The sequence below is a fragment of the Heliangelus exortis genome, chromosome 10 (assembly GCF_036169615.1).
Source record: "Heliangelus exortis chromosome 10, bHelExo1.hap1, whole genome shotgun sequence".
In the NCBI taxonomy this organism is placed as follows: Eukaryota; Metazoa; Chordata; class Aves; order Apodiformes; family Trochilidae; genus Heliangelus; species Heliangelus exortis.
In genome coordinates, this window is record NC_092431.1 from 12550580 (window position 1) to 12568513 (window position 17934).

At 43.9% G+C, this 17934-nt stretch overlaps 1 protein-coding gene across 9 annotated transcripts in view; it reads right to left on the reverse strand.

Moving 5' to 3' along the window:
- Positions 1-3996: 3996 nt before the first annotated feature.
- SEC31A (SEC31 homolog A, COPII coat complex component) overlaps positions 3997-17934 on the reverse strand; it is a 41518-nt gene continuing 27580 nt past the window's right edge. For 2 of the 9 annotated variants that reach the window (XM_071753564.1, XM_071753563.1), the window contains exons 22-28: positions 17625-17717; positions 16862-16976; positions 10914-10969; positions 8987-9247; positions 8487-8606; positions 5655-5726; positions 3997-4724 (exon numbers count right to left, since the gene is read on the reverse strand). In XM_071753564.1, coding sequence (XP_071609665.1) covers positions 4545-4724; positions 5655-5726; positions 8487-8606; positions 8987-9247; positions 10914-10969; positions 16862-16976; positions 17625-17717 — 897 coding nt within the window. In that variant the 3' untranslated portion in view covers positions 3997-4544. Of the gene's footprint in view, positions 4725-5654; positions 5727-8486; positions 8607-8986; positions 9248-10913; positions 10970-14371; positions 14395-15516; positions 15853-16861; positions 16977-17624; positions 17718-17934 lie in introns of those variants that run through there. The other 7 variants (XM_071753561.1, XM_071753559.1, XM_071753560.1 and 4 more) reach the window with 7 other exon arrangements.

Consider the following 17934-nt stretch of genomic DNA (forward strand, 5'->3'; position numbering starts at 1 on the left):
ATTTTGGAAGCCCGTGAAACTGGAGTGGAGGATGCCACCAGTGCGAGGGAGGAGCAGATATTCAAAACCTAGTTTAAAAAGTTTATCTGACTGGGACTTTTATCTCGTGGGCATTGGAAACAAACAAACAAACAAAAAAAAAAAAAACAAAAAAAAGAAAAAAGAGAGAGAAAAGTTTTTGTCAAAGAGAATGCCATACTTTTTGTGTACTCCATCCCATCACACATAGAGTATTGGTTTAGTGTTCAGATGTGGTTTCCTGGAGATGCTGTTCCCCCCCTTCTGCCACTGCCAAGGCCTTCTGCTGGAAATCGATGTGGGTGAGGAAGGACCTCGTGTTACTCAGGATGCCAGGGCAGGCATCACAGGTGTCAGATGTATGATCCAGATACATTCAGGAGTTGTAGGCAGACAGTAGTTCACTGTTACTAGCGAGGTGCTTCACCTGCTTGTGGAGCAGAGAGTAGCTTGCACAAGCAGCGTATGGAAGGTTTGTACTATTAGGTAGGAACCACACACTAAATCCACATAAACTGTCCACAGTGCATTTGTTTAATTTTTAATGTTTCTGTGAGGGTAAGAGGAAACTGGGCAGCCTCATCAGCCCCGTGGCTGGAGCCAGCTCCTCTATGATTATAGCCCCCATTATTCTGTCAGGACTGCAGAAAGGGGTGATTTAACTTGTGCTGTACTTTCCTGCTCTGACTTCTTCCTGATGCCCAAGCTAAACCTTTATGCTAAGTTCAAGTGTACCTACTACTGATTTAATATATAAGACTTTCCTTTTAGGACTGTGCCATAATGTCCTGGTTTGGGCCAGGACAGAGCTAATTTTCTATTCTGTAATCTTGCTTTCAGCTAAGTCTCTTCTAAGTAGTTGCATTTGCTGAAATTAACAGCAAGTTTCTCAGTGTCTTCTTCTAGGACTTACATGTTTATAGTCACAGCTAGAGAATGGTCTGCAGAATCAAGGCCACTGCATGGTTCTGAGGAGTATCTTATGCTCTGGACAGAGAAAGGGAGTAAAGGGGTCACACCTGCAATCCTCCTCTAGGAAGGAACAGACAAGACAGGAGATGAGAATCAACCAAAGGGTGAATGCTTATGCTTATGGGTGCAGAGCCACATAGTGGTGATGGACACAGGAGAGGCAAATATCTGACCCAGAAGCACCTTTTTTTGCCTTCTTATACATGACTCTACAGCCAGGCTAATGACAAAGTGGAGCTTGTGCTGCAGAAGCAAAGGACCATCATGATGGTGCAGGTGAGGACAAAGCTGAGAGGAACCTGCAGGACTCTGGGGAGTGGTGCTACTGCTCCGCATGCTGTCTCTGCCATGCTTCTCAAAACATGCTCCTTCCACTCCAGAATTTTTTTGTGAAACAGCTATGGCAGCAAGAATCCTCACCTCCTTTCTCTCTCAATAGCCCAGTCAGTCTAGCATACGATTCCTTCTGGGCAGAGAAAACATGATTACTCTATGTTAGGGAACTATGTTATCTGAAAGGCACAACACAGAACAAATCTGATGTAAACATAGTCCAGGCTGGAAATGCTGCAGCTGATTAAATAAAAATCCCCAGTATTCATGTCTAACGCTGACTGTGGAGTTCTGCCAGCAAACCCAAGGTAAATCCACTACAGAGCTTTGCAGGCAGAAAAATGTTTTCACTCTAGTATTTGGATGTTCTGTTTCTAGTCAGCCAGCTCTGCAGTTCTTGCCCCTATTATATTCCCATCTAATTGCCTCAGCAGCTGGAGAGAATGGCATTAACACTGCCCTTTTCAACAAACTCTCCTATCCTATTGGTGCTTCTGCCTGAATGGTGATAGATGAAGCAGCAAGATACCTCATGTCAGGGTGTTGTTGGACAACACCGACACTGCTACAGATTACATACTTTAATTTCCTTAAATCCACTTTTCTTCTAATTCTGTAGCCTTAGAGGTGCAGACTCAGAGTAGTAATTTGGTAATTTGGCCATGGCATAAATCTCTTCTCACCCAGCAAGATCAGAATTAGGCTATTTGGGGCCAAATTCTTAAGTTGGCAGGGCTTCATTGCCTTCTATAAACATCAGATGGGTAGCTAATTGCTTGGCATTCTTTGAAGGTATGAACAGATGGCAGCATAACTGATTACTTACTGTTATTAATCTCAAATGCTTTCAGGAGAGAAGCAGATTTTTGCATCCACTCCTGTTATGTACTTGGGTAGTGCAGTTCTCCAGTACGGAACTCCTGAGGACAGCCATGGCAGAGGGCAGCTTTCCTTTCAATGAGAGCAGAACTACTCCATTTCCGACGCAGTGTCCACGCTGGTGATGCAACATCGCAATAACCGAAGATACTATCATCTCAAAAAACCCAGTGTCTCTGCTGGTCTCATTGTGACCACTTCAATTTCCATACCATGCTTACTCATAGGCAGCTCACAGTAAACTTGTTCTTACGCTAACACTGCTGTTTAATCAGTTTGATTTCCTTATGCACTACTTGATTTCCTTGTTTCACTAGGTGAACAAGCAAAGTCTCTTGCCATTAAACAAACTTCTGAGCATGCCTCGCTGTCCTTTCTCACTTGGCATCCTCTTTTACATGGATAAAAAAAAATCTAACAAAAGTTTGTGCAATGCTGCTAAATGTTCCTTGACTTATAAAAAGCCACATCACACTAAGGAGCTGTTCCCAATTCATCTTCAGGTCCCTGCTTCTCCTCTTATTGCCAATTTATGAGCAATCTTTTTGCCCACAACCCTGCACACTGCACCTACTGGAGTGCATACCACTTCAGCCACCACAATCAGTCTCCCCACTTGTTAGTGCCAGAAATAGAACCACAGAATCAGCCAGGTTGGAAAGGACCTCTGAGATCACCAACTCCTACCCTTAATCCACTACCACTGTGGTTACCAGACCATGGCACTGAGTGCCACATCCAGTCTCTTTTTAAAAACGTCCAGGGACAGAGAATCCACCTCCTCCCTGGGCAGCCCATTCCAATGCCTGATCACCCTCTCTGTAAAGAATTTCTTCCTAATATCTAGCCTAAACCTCCCTGGCAGAGCTTAAGACCATGCACTCTCATCTTACTGGTAGCTACTTAAGAGAAGAGACCAATCCCCCTGGCTCCAACCTCCTTTCAGGGAGCTGTAGAGTGATGAGGTCTCCCCTGAGCCTCCTCTTCTCCAGACTAAACAACCCCAGCTCCCCCAGACGTTCCTCATAGGACTTGTGCTGGAGTCCCTTCACAGCCTCCTTGCTCGTCTCTGGGCCTGCTCCAGCACCTCAATCTCCTTCCTGAACTGAGGGGCCCAGAACTGGACACAGTACTCAAGGTGACTGAGGTGTGACCTCACCAGCACTGAATACAGGGGAAGAATCACTTCCCTGGACCAGTTGGCCACACTGTTCCTGATACAGGCCAGGATGCCATTGGCCTTCTTGGCCACCTGAGCTCACTGCTGGCTCATGTTCAGCTTCCTGTCAATCCAGTCAGCTTCACAAACATTCATGGCACTCTGCTTCAAATCTTTAAAACTTACAAGTCGGTTCCAACTGTGCCACAGGAATAGACAGGACACCGTGAACCTCCTAATGGTCAGCAGAAGTATGCTTGCATCTCTACAGTGCAGCATGCCCTTGCAGAGGTAACCACTGCAGCAGAGACAGCTATTCCCAGGCTTAGGGGGCTGCAAGAAACAATTTGCACATTAAATGTGCAAATTTTTACACATTAAATATACGTATCTCCACACAGGTGTCTCAAACTACTACATTACTTCAAATCTTAGCTTTTAAAAATACACACTGATGTGTTCAGAATACTTGCTAAACCTTTCCTTGAAATGTGAATCTCTTTAGTAAAAAAGTTAAACAGAGCTTTTAGTAATAAGCATGAAGAAAAAAAAATAACCCTCAATGCCTAAGGCACAACAGAAAGCTGCCCTGCTGTAATCCAGGCGCACAGTATCCAAGCTGCACTTCATAAAGCTGTTTTAATAAATTAGCATTTATTGAAAATAACAATAGCCTTTATTTTGCTCATTTGCCGCAGTTCAAAAGTAAGCTATTTACCATGAAGAATGTAGTAACAGAACTGCAATCAGCTTCATAAAATGAAAGACTAAATACACTTATAATGTGATCAGACTCTTTAATCTGATGGATAAGGAAGTATGGGGTGGTTTTAGGATCTGATACACAACTTACCTTGTTTTAACATGTATCTGTTATTAAAAGCCCCCGTTAAGCAGTATAACATGCATCTAAAAATTGACAATATGTGGCATCATCCATTATATATACTATTTGCAGACAAGACTTATTAGGGATGGGAAAAGGATTAAAATAAAAAAGTAAAGCACTTGGGCTCCATGGCCCTCCTGGAACAAAGTATTTTATCAGGGAGAGTGTAATGCCATTTATCTACTGTGACATGCCATAAGGACTAGCGTTTGGTCCATATTTCCTCCATGTTTGCTGAAGAAATACACTTCTTTCAAAAGGCAACCCTTGAGAGTTTGCAAATGCAGAGTTACTTCAGACACACAGCTTATTGGCCTGGGTGAGGACAACTTTCAGGACAGGCATGAAAGCAGAGGTCTCGCTGAAGTTGCTAGTGCTGACTATGTGTGTGTGGATGTTCAGTCCTTCCTGGTAGTCACGGGTTTCAATGCTCTTCACAATGTTGTGCAAACCGCTAATGATAGTTGGAGAGAGCTGCAAGGAAGCCAGGCAAGACAACTCAGAAAAAAGCACGTACAGTAATGCTAGAAAAGCAAAAGTCTTGAGTGTAACATTTGGCCCCCAGGAAAGTGCAGCAATTATTTGCCTTCTTTACAGAAAGCCATTCACAGATGTCTACAACACTGGAAACAGTCAGTGGGAATTCTAACAGCAGACTTCAACTAGAACATACCTTCTCCACAGTACTTCAAAGCCCTACAAACCTTCACTGCCATCCCTTGGGTGGAAGACCTGTGGTGACAGATTGTGGCACATAAAAAACCTACTGATCTTTTATGCCTTTGGGGTAAAGTTAATTGCTGAGCAAAAGTGGCCTGACAATTACAGGGTTAGATCACTCTTCATCCTAAGAGATCTAAGCTCAGTCCTTTATTGTATCATAGACGTCCTGGAAGGCTGTGGAAAAATTACCAGATTTTCAAATGTACTCAGACATTTCCCTTCAATCAGTAAGCCTCCCTCCAGCATCTAAATCTTCTGAATTTTTGGATTTATTTTCTCTCTCTCTCTTTTTTTTTTTTTTTTTTTTTTGGCCAAGCTGCTTGCCTCTCACTTCCTGCTGGGAACAGGGGAAGTTGCTGTATTGGCTCATTCTGCCAGCAGCTGGGGACAGAGACCGTTCTAGTACATTCACTCACTGCCTACTGAAAGGAGCTCTTCTCTCTAGCTCAGCATAGTCCCTGCACAGCACAATAAAATTCATTACATGACCTCAAAACACTTTAAAGTCTGCACAGGAACGTAGGGCCAAGCGCAGACCCCAGTTATTTCTGGGAAATGCATAAAAACATACAATAAATGTATTTGAAGCACATTCAAGCAGAGGGGTTCATGACATCAATGAAGTTTTCCACCATACCTGCAATGTTAGATAGGAGTGAGAAAAAGTAAACCAGAACTTACTGTCTGTTCCCTAAGTTTGTCATATAGAAACTCCAGCCGCTTATTTGCATCATCTAGTTTCCTCTTGGTTTGCTGTAAGAAAGTATATTTTAAAACAGTGACTTTAAAGCACACCACACTGATCTGACATCACTGCAAAGACATCCACACCACACATGAAATCCCTTTTTCAACATTTTCCTAACACAACATTTGAGTTCTTTGTTCTGCACTTTTCTGCCCCGATTTTGCAAGGAAAGATCACATGATATGAAAGTAGTTCTCCACATGCAACCACTCTAGTCAGTTACAGAGAACAGTATGACCTTTAAAGGTGCATTCCAAAAGCCACTTGTATATTTGATATGGAAAGTGCAGCATGATTTTTTTTTCCCCTACGGTTCACTGACAAAACATAATGGATAAAGTCAATACTGGAATCAAGTATACAACAAGAGCTTAAGGGCATATGCAGCCACTGAAGTTTAAGTATGTACATCTTAGTCCTCAGTCACATATGCTAAATCCTAATTATAGTTTTCATTATGTGATCAGTAATGAGTCTAAGTTTTACCATCAACTCAAGACTTAAAAGCCTAGTTCAAACTGTCCTTACAGATCCTTTGTGCTTCCATGATTTTACATATAGCAACCCCCTCCCATTGATGTGTCTGGATGCCACCAAAGGCTCTTGAAATAACCCCCAGTACATTCTGCAGAGTGTGTATATTACACATAGTAGTGCTAGAGAAAAGCATTTTTATCCATTTTTTTTTCTTTCTTACCAAACAGCTACAGAAATGGAAGATCTAAATCCATAATAATAAACTAGTAATAAAGCATCAAGGGTCTTGGGCAGTATTGACTTGCTCAGATATGCGAGCTTCAGCTCAGACCTGGTGTAATTGCTGTTCCCTGGGCACACAGTCTCTTAAGATAAGAGACAGATAGGGAACAGATTAGGCTCCATGTAATCCATAAGGAAATGGTTATGGACCTGATTCGTAAGCTAGACACTCATAAGCCAATGGGGCCAGATGGTTTACACCCTAGAGTGCTAAGAGAGTTGGCAGATGTGGTTGCCAAGCCTCTCTCCATCATCTTTCAGAAGTTCTGGCCAACTGGGGATGTCCCATTGGACTGGAGACCAGTAAATATGACACCCATTTCAAGAAAGGCCAGAAAGAGGATCATAGTAACTAAAGACCTGTCAGTCTCACCTCAGTGCCAGGGAAGGTCATGAAACAGAATCTCAAGAGCCCTCACAGATCAGATAAAGGTCAAACAGACAATCAGGCCCAGCCAGCATGGGTTCATAGAAGGCAGATCCTGCTTGATAAACCTGATCTCATTCTATGACAAGGTGACCTGCTTAGGGGATGTGGGAAAGGATGTTGATGTAGTCTACTCGGACTTTAGTAAAGCCTTTGACACTGTCCCCCATAACATCCTCATGGCAAAGCTGGCTGCCCATGGCTTGGATAGGCACATACTCTACTGGGTTAAACACTGGCTGGATGGCTGGGCCCAAATTGTGGTCAATGGAGTTAAATCCAGTTGAAGGACAGTCACAAGTGGTGTCCCCCAGGGCTTAGTGCTGGGGCCACTCCTGTTTAACATCTTTATTAATGATCTTGATGAGGGGATTGAATGCACCCTCAGTAAGTTCACAGATGACACCAAGTTGGGAGGGAGCGTCAATCTGCTGGATGGTAGAAAGACTTTACAGAGGGACCTGGGCAGACTGGATTGTTGGGCTGAGACCAACTGTATGAAAGTCAATAAGGCCAAGCATTGGATCCTGCATTTTGGTCACAACAACCCCAGCAATGCTGCAGACTCAGAGAAGAGTGGCTGGAAAGCTGCCTGGCAGAAAAGCACCTGGGTGTATTGGTTGACAGTTGGCTGAATATCAGCCAGCAATGTGCCCAGGTGGCCAAGGCAGCCAATGGCATCCTGACTTGTATCAGCAATGGTGTGACTAGCAGGAGTAGGGAAGTAATCCTGCCCCTGTACTCAGCACTGGTGAGGCCCCACCTTGAGCACCCTAACCCCATAACCTTGAGCACTGTGTTCAGTTTTGGGCACCTCAATACAAAAAGGACATTGAGGTGTTGGAGCAGGTCCAAAGAAGGGCAACAAAGATGATGAAGGGTTTGAAAAACATCCCCTATGAGGAGTGGTTGAGGGGGTTCGGGCTGTATAGCCTGGGGAAACAAAGGCCAAGGGGAGACCTTAACACTCTTTACAAATACCTAAAAGGAGGTTGTAGTGAGAGTGGAGTTGGTCTCTTCTCACTGGTGACAGATGACAGGACAAGGGGAAATGGCCTCAAGTTGCATCAGGGGAGATTTAGGTTGGGTATCAGGAGAAACTTCTTTGCAGAAAGGGTTGTTAAGCACTGGAACAGATTCCTCAGGGAGGTGGTTGAGTCTCCAGCCCTGAATGTATTTAAAAACCACATGGATGTGGTGCCTGGGGACATAGTTTAGTGGTAGGTCATCAGAAATAGGGTAATAGGGTTAGGACAAGGATGGACTTCATGATCTTTAAGGTCTTTTCCAGCCTGAGCAATTCTATGATTCTATAATGCCAGCTGCTCCCTACTCTGAATTACAAGCAGCACTTAAATGAATGCACAGGGCATGCCCCACAGTGATCACTTGACAGAAGAAGGAACAGCCCTTTCTGAAGGCTTTAAAGTTTTGGGTTTTTTTGTTGTTGTTGTTTGGTTTTTTTTTTTTCTTTTTCTTTTAACCATCTCTGGAGAGGCTGTGATGGCTAGCTGTGCTGCAGGTACCAGCACATTCACCCAAACACATGGGGTACTCTGGAAACACTGCAGAGACCTACCGGATCAGAGGCAGACAGCAGACACCTTTGGATTAGAGCTTCAAATGCAGTCTTCAGAATAAGATGCTCCTCAGGGATGGGCTTCTTGGTAATCTTCTCTGTTGGCAGTGCCTGTACAAGCTGAAAAAAAAGAGCATGTAAGCTTTTCCAGGTCACTGTGACCACATTTTTTTCAGCTAAACTAAGTGGCATTATTAGTTAGCTTGGCATAACTTCTACTTCTTCCCTGTGGATGTGTGGAGGTGACTTTATCAGCATCTGCTGTCATTCCCTCTGGAGAGCAGTGAAGCTGCAGAGGAAAGCAGATTGTTGGTTGATTCTACCTCTATTAATATATTAACTGCAAAGAGGTAGTGTCCAGGTAGAGACTGCAGAAGCAAGATGTCAGCATGGTGCAAATCAAGTCACTTAGAACTACAGCCACTAACTAACAGGACCCCAAGCCTGCAAGTCTGTCCTAATGTACAAACCAAAACTGTGCAATGTTAGGGCTACCTTACCTGGATGGCATTGCCGACTGGGGCCCCCGGGGCCTCTTCTGTGCTGGGTTTGGCAACAGCAGGTGGCATTATGCATGGCCCCAGAGGCTGGGGAGCAGGTGAGCAGCCACCCTGCAGCACTGGCTGCCCTGCAGGAACATGCTGAGTCTTGAAGATGGGTGCACCTGTGGGGGGTGCCAGAGCCACCTGAGATTGTGGATCCACCAGTGGGTTCATAATGGGGGAGGTGATGGGAACCGGGGGTTGAAAGTTATCAGGGACCTGGTGAGAAAACAAACAGCCATGGCTGTCAGAGGAAAAGCACAACACACAGCTCCTATAGGCTTCCCAATTCACAGCAACTGAGACCTCTGCCAAGCTGAGCCCCCAGGATATAGAAATAACAGGGGCAGGCAATACAGGATTTTACTATGGCTAAACAAACCCATCCCTCTGGCTGCAGCTACACAGTAAGAAGTGCTCTTGAGCAATAACATCCTCCAGCGTTTTCAGTCCTGTGCACTCTGCCTGTCCTCCTGTCAAGGTATTGCAGGAGCAGTCTGCCCATTCTGCCCCTAGCCACAAGAGCCACCTACAATCAGAGCCACTCTCCCTCTGTTAAGGGCACAATCCAGAGGTCTGGCAGAGCAGCTCTAACAGAAGAGTTGCACTGGTGAAAACTAACCCATGCCTAACATCTACTCTTTCTAATGAATCATTATATTTTACTTTAAAAGGCTCATTGCATAGGTCACAGCTAGCAACATACAAAGAGCTTCTGAAAAATCTTTTAAGCTTCTGGCAAACAGATTTGCACTAAGACAGATCGTAAGTGCATTTCAGATTTGTCCATAAGCATCTGTCAGTCTTTGTACAGAGGCATTTCAGAAACATTTGTCAAAGGGAAGACTGAACAAAATGAGCTACTGGCCTATTACACATCATACAGGAATCCAAATGAAAAAAAGAGCTCCCATGAGAACGCACACATTTCTTTGGATGTACATGGAAAAAAGAAAAGATTACACAGCCCTAAATGAACAATGCCAGGATTAAGCTAGCAGTTTGGGACAGTAAGAAAGATATTTTCAAACCATCACCAAAATCAGTAATAAAATAAATGAATTACGGCAATAAACTTGAATGATGTTCTTAGGTGGAAAACAGTTGCAAATTAGACTGTGGCTTGAACTACCAGATGGTTCTTCAGTCTTACAACAATGTGGCAATTTTATAGTACCCTAAACCACCCTCCTCATACAGTGGACATCAGGGAAACAAAAAAACTTTTCTGACAGATCTAATTAAGTACCCAAAAAGAAATACAACAAAACCAGCTCCTCATTTAGAAGGGAGCCAACCCGTGAGCCCTGGCCATTACAGAAATTCTGCTGCAAGATCACCACCCCCCAGCAGTAGCAAAAACCCTACTTGCAAAAGGCTGCTTCTTGAACTAACAGGTCCAGCACTTGTTCTCATTGACATTTCCCCTGCTACTTCAGAGTCTGAAGCCCTGAAGGGCAGCATGCCAGCTGCTGTGCAACAAACATCCCAGCAATGGAGCAGTCAGAAGCACACAAAGCATCCCCTACCTATCCTCCAAAAGATTATTAATCTTGAACTGCAGAGATGACAATTTGCACAGCCTCACCATTTCATGTAAGTATCGCCTCCTGTGGAGCTCATCTGCTTTACTGCAGAGGAAAACAGTATTTTCTTCCCTTAATACAGGACAAATGCTGATACTAACAACCATAACTTCAGCAAAAAGCCACCATCTCTTTAGAGACTTAATATTTTGAGAAAGATATTCCATTTCTGCTCAAAGTGCAGCTTTTGTTTGCTGCTAACCCCTCTTTTTCATTATCTCACACCCAAGAGCAGCTTAAGTTACTGCTTTTCAAGTGTTCAGCACCCAGTTGTGACAAGACAGGATTTCCTAGAGTACCTTCTTTTTGGCAGCTCTGTTTAGGACAGGAGGGTCATTCCAGCCGTTCTGAGGCCCTAGGACAGAAAGAAAGCGAACTGTAAGTACCTTGGAGGAGGACAGTGATGCTTTCTTGAGATAATCAAGCTCATGGTGCAAGCTCAGCACCATGGGGTTTTGGCAGAACCTGCCCTTACCTGCCTGTTCCTCTGCCCTCCACTGGAGGTCAGAAACAGCTCCTGTGCCAGCCAGAGCCTCCCAACACCCCAGCCATCAGACCCTCTAGGATCTGCACCCACTACTCAGCGTTGGCATCTTGACCAACTGTTCTCAATTTTGACAGAAGTTAATCCCCCTTTTTTTTTAAAAAAAAAAAAAAATTAACTTTGTTTTCTCTTGCAGGAAAAAAACCTTAGAGCAGACATGCCCTTTGAAAAGGCAGGTAGCTGCCCAAGATGCTCAAAACATAGCTCTGCTACATTTGTATCATACAAGAAGAAATGAGAACCTTTATTTTTTTTCTTCTCATGATCACTGTAACATTATGAATATTAATCATCAGAAATGTGGGAAACCACAGGTGAATAACACCATTAAGCTGCATTAATTTCCCAAGAGCAGCTGCTGTGATTGCTTTATATATGACACTTAATACACATTCCCCAGCAACACAACACAGAAATGAGTATTAAAAGGCAACAAGTGCCTTAAACATTTTAGATTCACCCAGCCACTCTAGAGACACAAGAGAGCCATAAAAACCAGGTTTCCCCTCCCAATTACAGCATGCTTATGGGTGCTTTGTGTTCCAAGAGCAGAGCAGACCTGCTGGATCAAGGTGGCAAAATCTTGCTTTTTTTGCTCACAGGGCAATTTGTTTGAAACTAGAAGCAGCATAGAGGATGTCTGAGTAGATTAACTCAGTTTCAGGTACCATTCCATTCCCAGAAGGCATATTCTGTGCAGCTGCAACATTTGTGTACCAAAACTCACAATTACTGCATTAGAAATAATTGCCCATCTCATAACAGAGTGCATATAATTGGAATCACAGCATTTTATCTGAGCAATACCCCGGCCTTGCCAAGTAATCAGGTTTTATTGTGGAATACCACAAAAAGCCAAAAGCAAATCTTTGCTCGGCCGATTTTTTCACCACAGTATTTAGGAGATGATGGAGCTTAACCACTTCAGAATTTCATCAATTTATCTGGAATTTCACTTGCGCCTGGAACTTCTGTCAAACAAGTTTTACATCCAGAGAATGCTAAAGGGGTAAATGAAAAGCAATTTAGAGCTCTTTTCACATCTTCCTTCTCTTTAACTAAAGGCAGTGACATCTCCCAACAGCCATGTGCCCTGAAGGCTCCCACTGTTCCTCCCTATCCAGAAAGTATTCTTTATGCAGGAACTCTAACTTCTGCAGTGCAAATAGTGGCAACATGTTAAGAAAATCTAAACTGTTGCTTCTGTTAATTTCCTGGAATTACCTGCTATAACAAAAGAAAAACCAACATTTGTTTCTGTGGCTAAAAAACATCCAGGTGAGTTGTTATTTGCTTTAATTAAGGAATAAAAAAATTATTTGATTAAAATCCAATTGGCAAACAGCATCACACAATGTTATCTTGTGATCATATACATTATTGATGCCTGTTCAGTTACTTTCTTACAGTGGCTGTGATTATTTTCAGATTAAGCAGTACCTAGTTCACTTGCAAAGGGAGAGGCCTGGTGAGTTGGTAAGCTTTCTGCAGATCAAATGCAAATAGAATTAAAAAAGTATTTTCTTTGAAAGTAAAACAAAGTTTTTTCTGTAATTTTTAACTAAATTTCAATAAACACCAGAAGACAGGACAAAAAATGCCTCACCTAGTTACAATGCCAGTTTAGAGACTAGCCATTTGTCCAGACCACCCAGTGGAACTGCTTTTATCTGCCTTTCCTGGAAACAAGTCTGTTTTATTTGATTTTAACAAGTGTTGCAGAGTTCTTGGCCACTTTATGTCTTCCTGTGTTCTCACTTATTATATTCCTACCAGCCAGTACAGCTGACAGACCATTACTGTTACAAATGATATTCACATCATTGTTCTACCATTCCAGCAAGCTTTTCAGGAGATGCTTAAATTACTTGACTTCAAAGCAGACATCAAGTATTTTCCCAAATCAAAGCACACACTATTAACTGCATCTAGCCCAGCTAAAAACTGTGTCCAAGTAGCACCTTTTCAAGCCACATAAAAGAACACACTGCTTGCTCATAATGAGCAATAAGTCCAAATGCCAAAACACAGCCAACAAAGCCTTGGATATTTCCAAGGGGAGTTTGCATCCCTGATGTTTCTCTTATGTGCTTATAGTTCTAGTGCAACCGCTTCCCTTAACTCAGAATTGCTGCATCACAATTTCAAACAAGACTCCAGACTCTGAAAACAAACTGCCTTGAAAGTAGGTTAAAAGGCCTATCATGAAACAAATAGGCTGGAGGTGAAATTAAATGTAGGCTTTTCTTGCTTACTGGAGCTCCAAGCACAGCTTAATATACTGATGTTATACATATTTGCTAAACTAGAATTTATTTATAGCACCATTTAAGTGCATCTTTAAATCCAAGCCAGTCAAAGGAAAGCACTTTCCAAGATTTCAGACTGGGGACCTTTCTTCCTTCCTGCCTTTAAATGAAACATTTGCAAAGTGAAACATGATGTTCCCAGATTAGATCACCACCACACACAAAAGCAAAACCCTTACCCTGCACTGGAACATTCAGAGTTACAGGTGAGATCTATTTCTAGCTGCAGATTTCTGTGGTTCTATAGAATCTCATGACAAAGCATCTTTCACTAATCAGTGCAGCTACTCTGGAAGATATGTTGGTGGTGAAGCATATTAAGCATGTGTACCATCATTTCTCCATTTACAAGGCAAGGGGCTTTTTTCCCTGCCTGTTTGTGTGGTTTTTTGAATGCATAATCTAAAAGCTGGAAGAGGGCAAAGCATGCTCTTCCTATACCTCTTTATTTATCATAGTTCTCCAGTTGCAGGCAGCAGTTGTGTGCCAGCAGCCCACACACAAACCACCTGACCTCAGCACCTCACTGTGCCCTGGAGTTCACCTCTGCGTTCCAGCTCAAGACTGGTGCTTTCCAGGAATCAGTGACTGTGTCTAAGTTTGGGTTCCAGAAGGTCTGACACTTGTAACTGTCTGTCTTCTCAGTACAGCTGCTGTGAAAAACACAAGCAGCACTCAGTTCTCAGTTTTATAAAAAGTCTGGTATGGACAACCATCCTTCTGAAACGAAATCTGGCAAGGTAATGTGGATAACAACTGCTACAGTTCCTCATATTAAAATGACACAGGCAAGATGCATTATACTACTGGTTAATATTACACACTTTTACAAATTGACTCGTATTGTCCATAATGTCCCCATTTTCTACTGTCCAGAGCATGGAGCTTCACTTGCTCTACGTGCATTGCATGGCCCACATCACTTCACTGTTAACAAGAAACTTAGCAAGTGACAGATCTGAAGTGGCTGCCAGTGACACAAGCAGCATAGTAAAACAGATAAAAAAGAGCAATTCTCTTGTTTTGTGCATTTATTTGGAGGTGCAGAATCTATGCTGTCTAGATTATAATGTGGTGCTCCACATCCCAGGCTTAGAACCCTATCCAACCTCTCTTCCTCTGTCCATTTTAATAATTCCTCTGTCTTACAAATTTGACATGTTCTGTAACATGAACTTAGGAGAGGTCAAAGTACAGCATCTGCAAGAACAGAGAGGACAGTAAATCTGGCTGCAGGGGCCTCTTGTCCCCTCGCAACCCTGGCGCTACCCAACACCAGACCTCTCCTTTTTTGACAAAGCAAAAGACCAATTGCCTGCAAAACACAAGTATGTGTGCAAAGGTAATGCCATGAGAGGTGTGGTCTCCAAGCCTCACAGCTGCCAGGAGCATCTATTTACTCATGGGACTGCTGCTGCCAAAACAAAATTAATAAATATGCTTTTCTGCACTGCATCACCACTAATAGACTTATAAATGAAGAGAGGGAGTCACAGTGGGGTCCTGAGGGCTGTCAGCAGTGTCAGCATCGCTGGAAGATCCTTCTACTGCCCAGATGTGGCCTTTTGACACCGATGCAAAGTATGTTCATGGCCAGATTTAGAAAAAGAGCATTCCTCCTTTCTGTACTGTCTGATGCAGACAAAGCTGTGGTTTCACAGACTGGTAAGAGACAGGTTTATCATCTATTATTTTCCTATTTTGCTCTCCACCTAGATAGCAGGTTTTGATGTCAGCCACACTAGGTTAAAACTGTGCCCACTATCCATCCACAGCACATGACAGTCATGTAACAAGACAATGCTGCAGCTTCAGACAAGACAAAAGCTCTGTTTGTGACAAGGTCTGATATGCATGAGAAAGATGACTGCTCATGCTGCTCAGCAAATGCTCACTGCAGCATCATAGCCAGGTCACTGCCAGATGCATAAGGAAGATGTGTTTTAGAAATGCTTTATCTCTAAGCACAAGCAAACTCTGTATGGAGCATTCACAAGAAAAAGTTGCAATTTATTTGTGTGAGTAATAAAGCCCCATCCAAGCGCAGACCTGTTCTCTGGGATGCAGGAACGTCACCAGTTGCAGGCAGAGTACCTGTTGGTCCAGTAGGTAATGCATAAGCCACAGAAGTTGCTGGAGGTCCTGGCCTGCCATGCTGAAAGGATGAACCAGGAGGAGGAAAAGGCAAGGGAGAGTTGGGACTCGCAGGGGAGGGTTGAGCCTGCCCATGGTACACTGCGGAGGGCACAGAGTGAACAGGGGCAGAGGGCAGGTAGGGAGAGGTAGTGTTCAGGTAAGAGGCTGAAGCAGGGACAGTGATAGGCTGCTGAGGCTGATAGAGAGCTGGTCCCCCTGTTCCACAGGAGTGCTGTGTAGCCTGATATGCTACAAACAGGGAAAAAAGACATTCAGTGAGTGAGTTCATAACAAAGGAGTAAATTTCATCCCGCTTCTGCTTCCTTCTCCACCTGACACTCCTCTCTTTCGCCCTTTCTCCTTCAAACAAGTGTCAAGCCAAATTGTGGATCTGACAACTCTGCCTGCACTTGCAGGACTGCTCAAAATCTCAGTCTGCACCACTGGGAGCCAGGAACCAAAGGAATGCCTTGGCTGTAGGGACTCTAATTCCTCCCCACAGACTCTCATGCCCACTATGCCAGCTGGGGCATGGACACTCAAACTCTGCTGTTATGCTATTTTCTAGATCACTGCAATCCTCACTGTCTGTCAGGGAAGGGAAACTCCTGTCCCAGGTTTGGAGAAAGGGAAAGCTTAGGCCAAGGAAGTGGATGGCAGTCTATGGAAGCAAATGCCAAGTTCACAGGCTTCCACTGTGGGCTCTGCAGCTGAAACTTCACTGCCTTGTGTCTGCCCATTCATGTCCATTTTTTCATCCCTCATGCCTCTACTTTCAGTCCAATGCTGTAAGTGTGTAAGCACTCCACCCCCTTCATCACTCCCCTCTACTGCTGTCCTTGTCTACTTTATTCCCTTTCCCATCTTTATGGAGTCCTGATGAGAAATGGATGGTCCACAGATGAATCAGGTCCCTCTTTGCCAGGCCCATGCTGCTTCCTCAGGCCTCATGCTGGGATGGTTTCTGACCCCAGCATATGCTTAGGAAGGAACAGATGAGGATTGAGTCTGAGAGCTGTGGGCAGACACCTCAGCACGAGAAAGTGTCTGACAGAGTGCCTGATGTCTGGACCCTACAAAGAAATGACAACCCTCAGATATCATCTCAGGAGCTTTTTTTCTTCCCCAAGAAATGTGGGACTGGCTTGGTCTGAACCCTCCAAAGGTCTAGGTGACTGGCTAGCCCCCAAGTAAATGTGGTCTCATTACCTGGCTAGCCCACCCAGATGGGAAGGACAGGGAAGCTGCTGCTACTCACTCTGTGGGTATCCTGGTCGGGTCCCTGCTTGTGAGTAGATGTGGCTCGCTGGGGGTTGCACGGAGGGGTTAGCAACAGCTGGCCTGACAAACCCTGGAGGAGGTGGGCTGTCTCCCTGTAAAAAAAAGATTGCAGAAAAAAGAGTAGGGGAGATAGGATTTAGTCAGCACCAGTAAAGCACTGCTGAAGCAGAACTGTAACAAAATGATCAGTTGACATTTCAAGGCCTGAAACCACATTGACTGGAAGAGCCATCAGCAGAGGGGCAAATGCCTCCAAGCCCCCCCAGTGCCTTAGGGCACCCAGAGTTAAGACTGAAAGCCTGCACGTGCAATGACTTCAGCAGCAACAGAGCAGTATACATCTTCCTGCAGAAGGAAGAGACCCTTGCCAGTGCTTCCTGTTATTCAGACAGTCCAAAAGCAGCCTGCCATCCACAGCTTTCAAGTAATTAAGTTGTTTAACTGAATCTTCTAATTTCTATGGGAAAGAAGGAAAAAAGAAATACCCCCCTTCAAATATTCCAGTATGGGGCAAGGGCTAAGAGGGCTCAGGTCACACTGAGCTCCCACTCAAGACTTTGCAGAGCCTCTCATCTGGGCACTGATGAAAAACTTCAACATGGCAGAGAGAAGCAAAATCTGAGCACACATGGAAGCCACTCCTTTCACCTACCGTACCAGACTGTATCAAGCACATAGACAAGACCAGGAAACATACCAGGTTGGAACAGGGGCTCAGAGAGGCATGATGAAGGCTATACCTGTGTGTCAGAGGGACAGCGTGCAGGAGGATGTCTGGGAAGGGCAGTAGGAGTTTTGTTACTCCAGGTAGTGACAGTAGGGGCAATTGTAACCTGAATTAACAAAGAAATACCAATCATGGAAAAAAAACAAAACCAAACAAACCCCAAAACCCATACCACAAAACCAAAAACTAAACCAACCAAACAAAAATGTCTAAAGGGCTTCATCACAAAATGAGATGCAAAGTGAACATGAAGATTTGCACACTGGGGATTTAACATAGCAATAAAATGTAAGAGTATCTGAGAAGGAGAAATCACTGTGCAC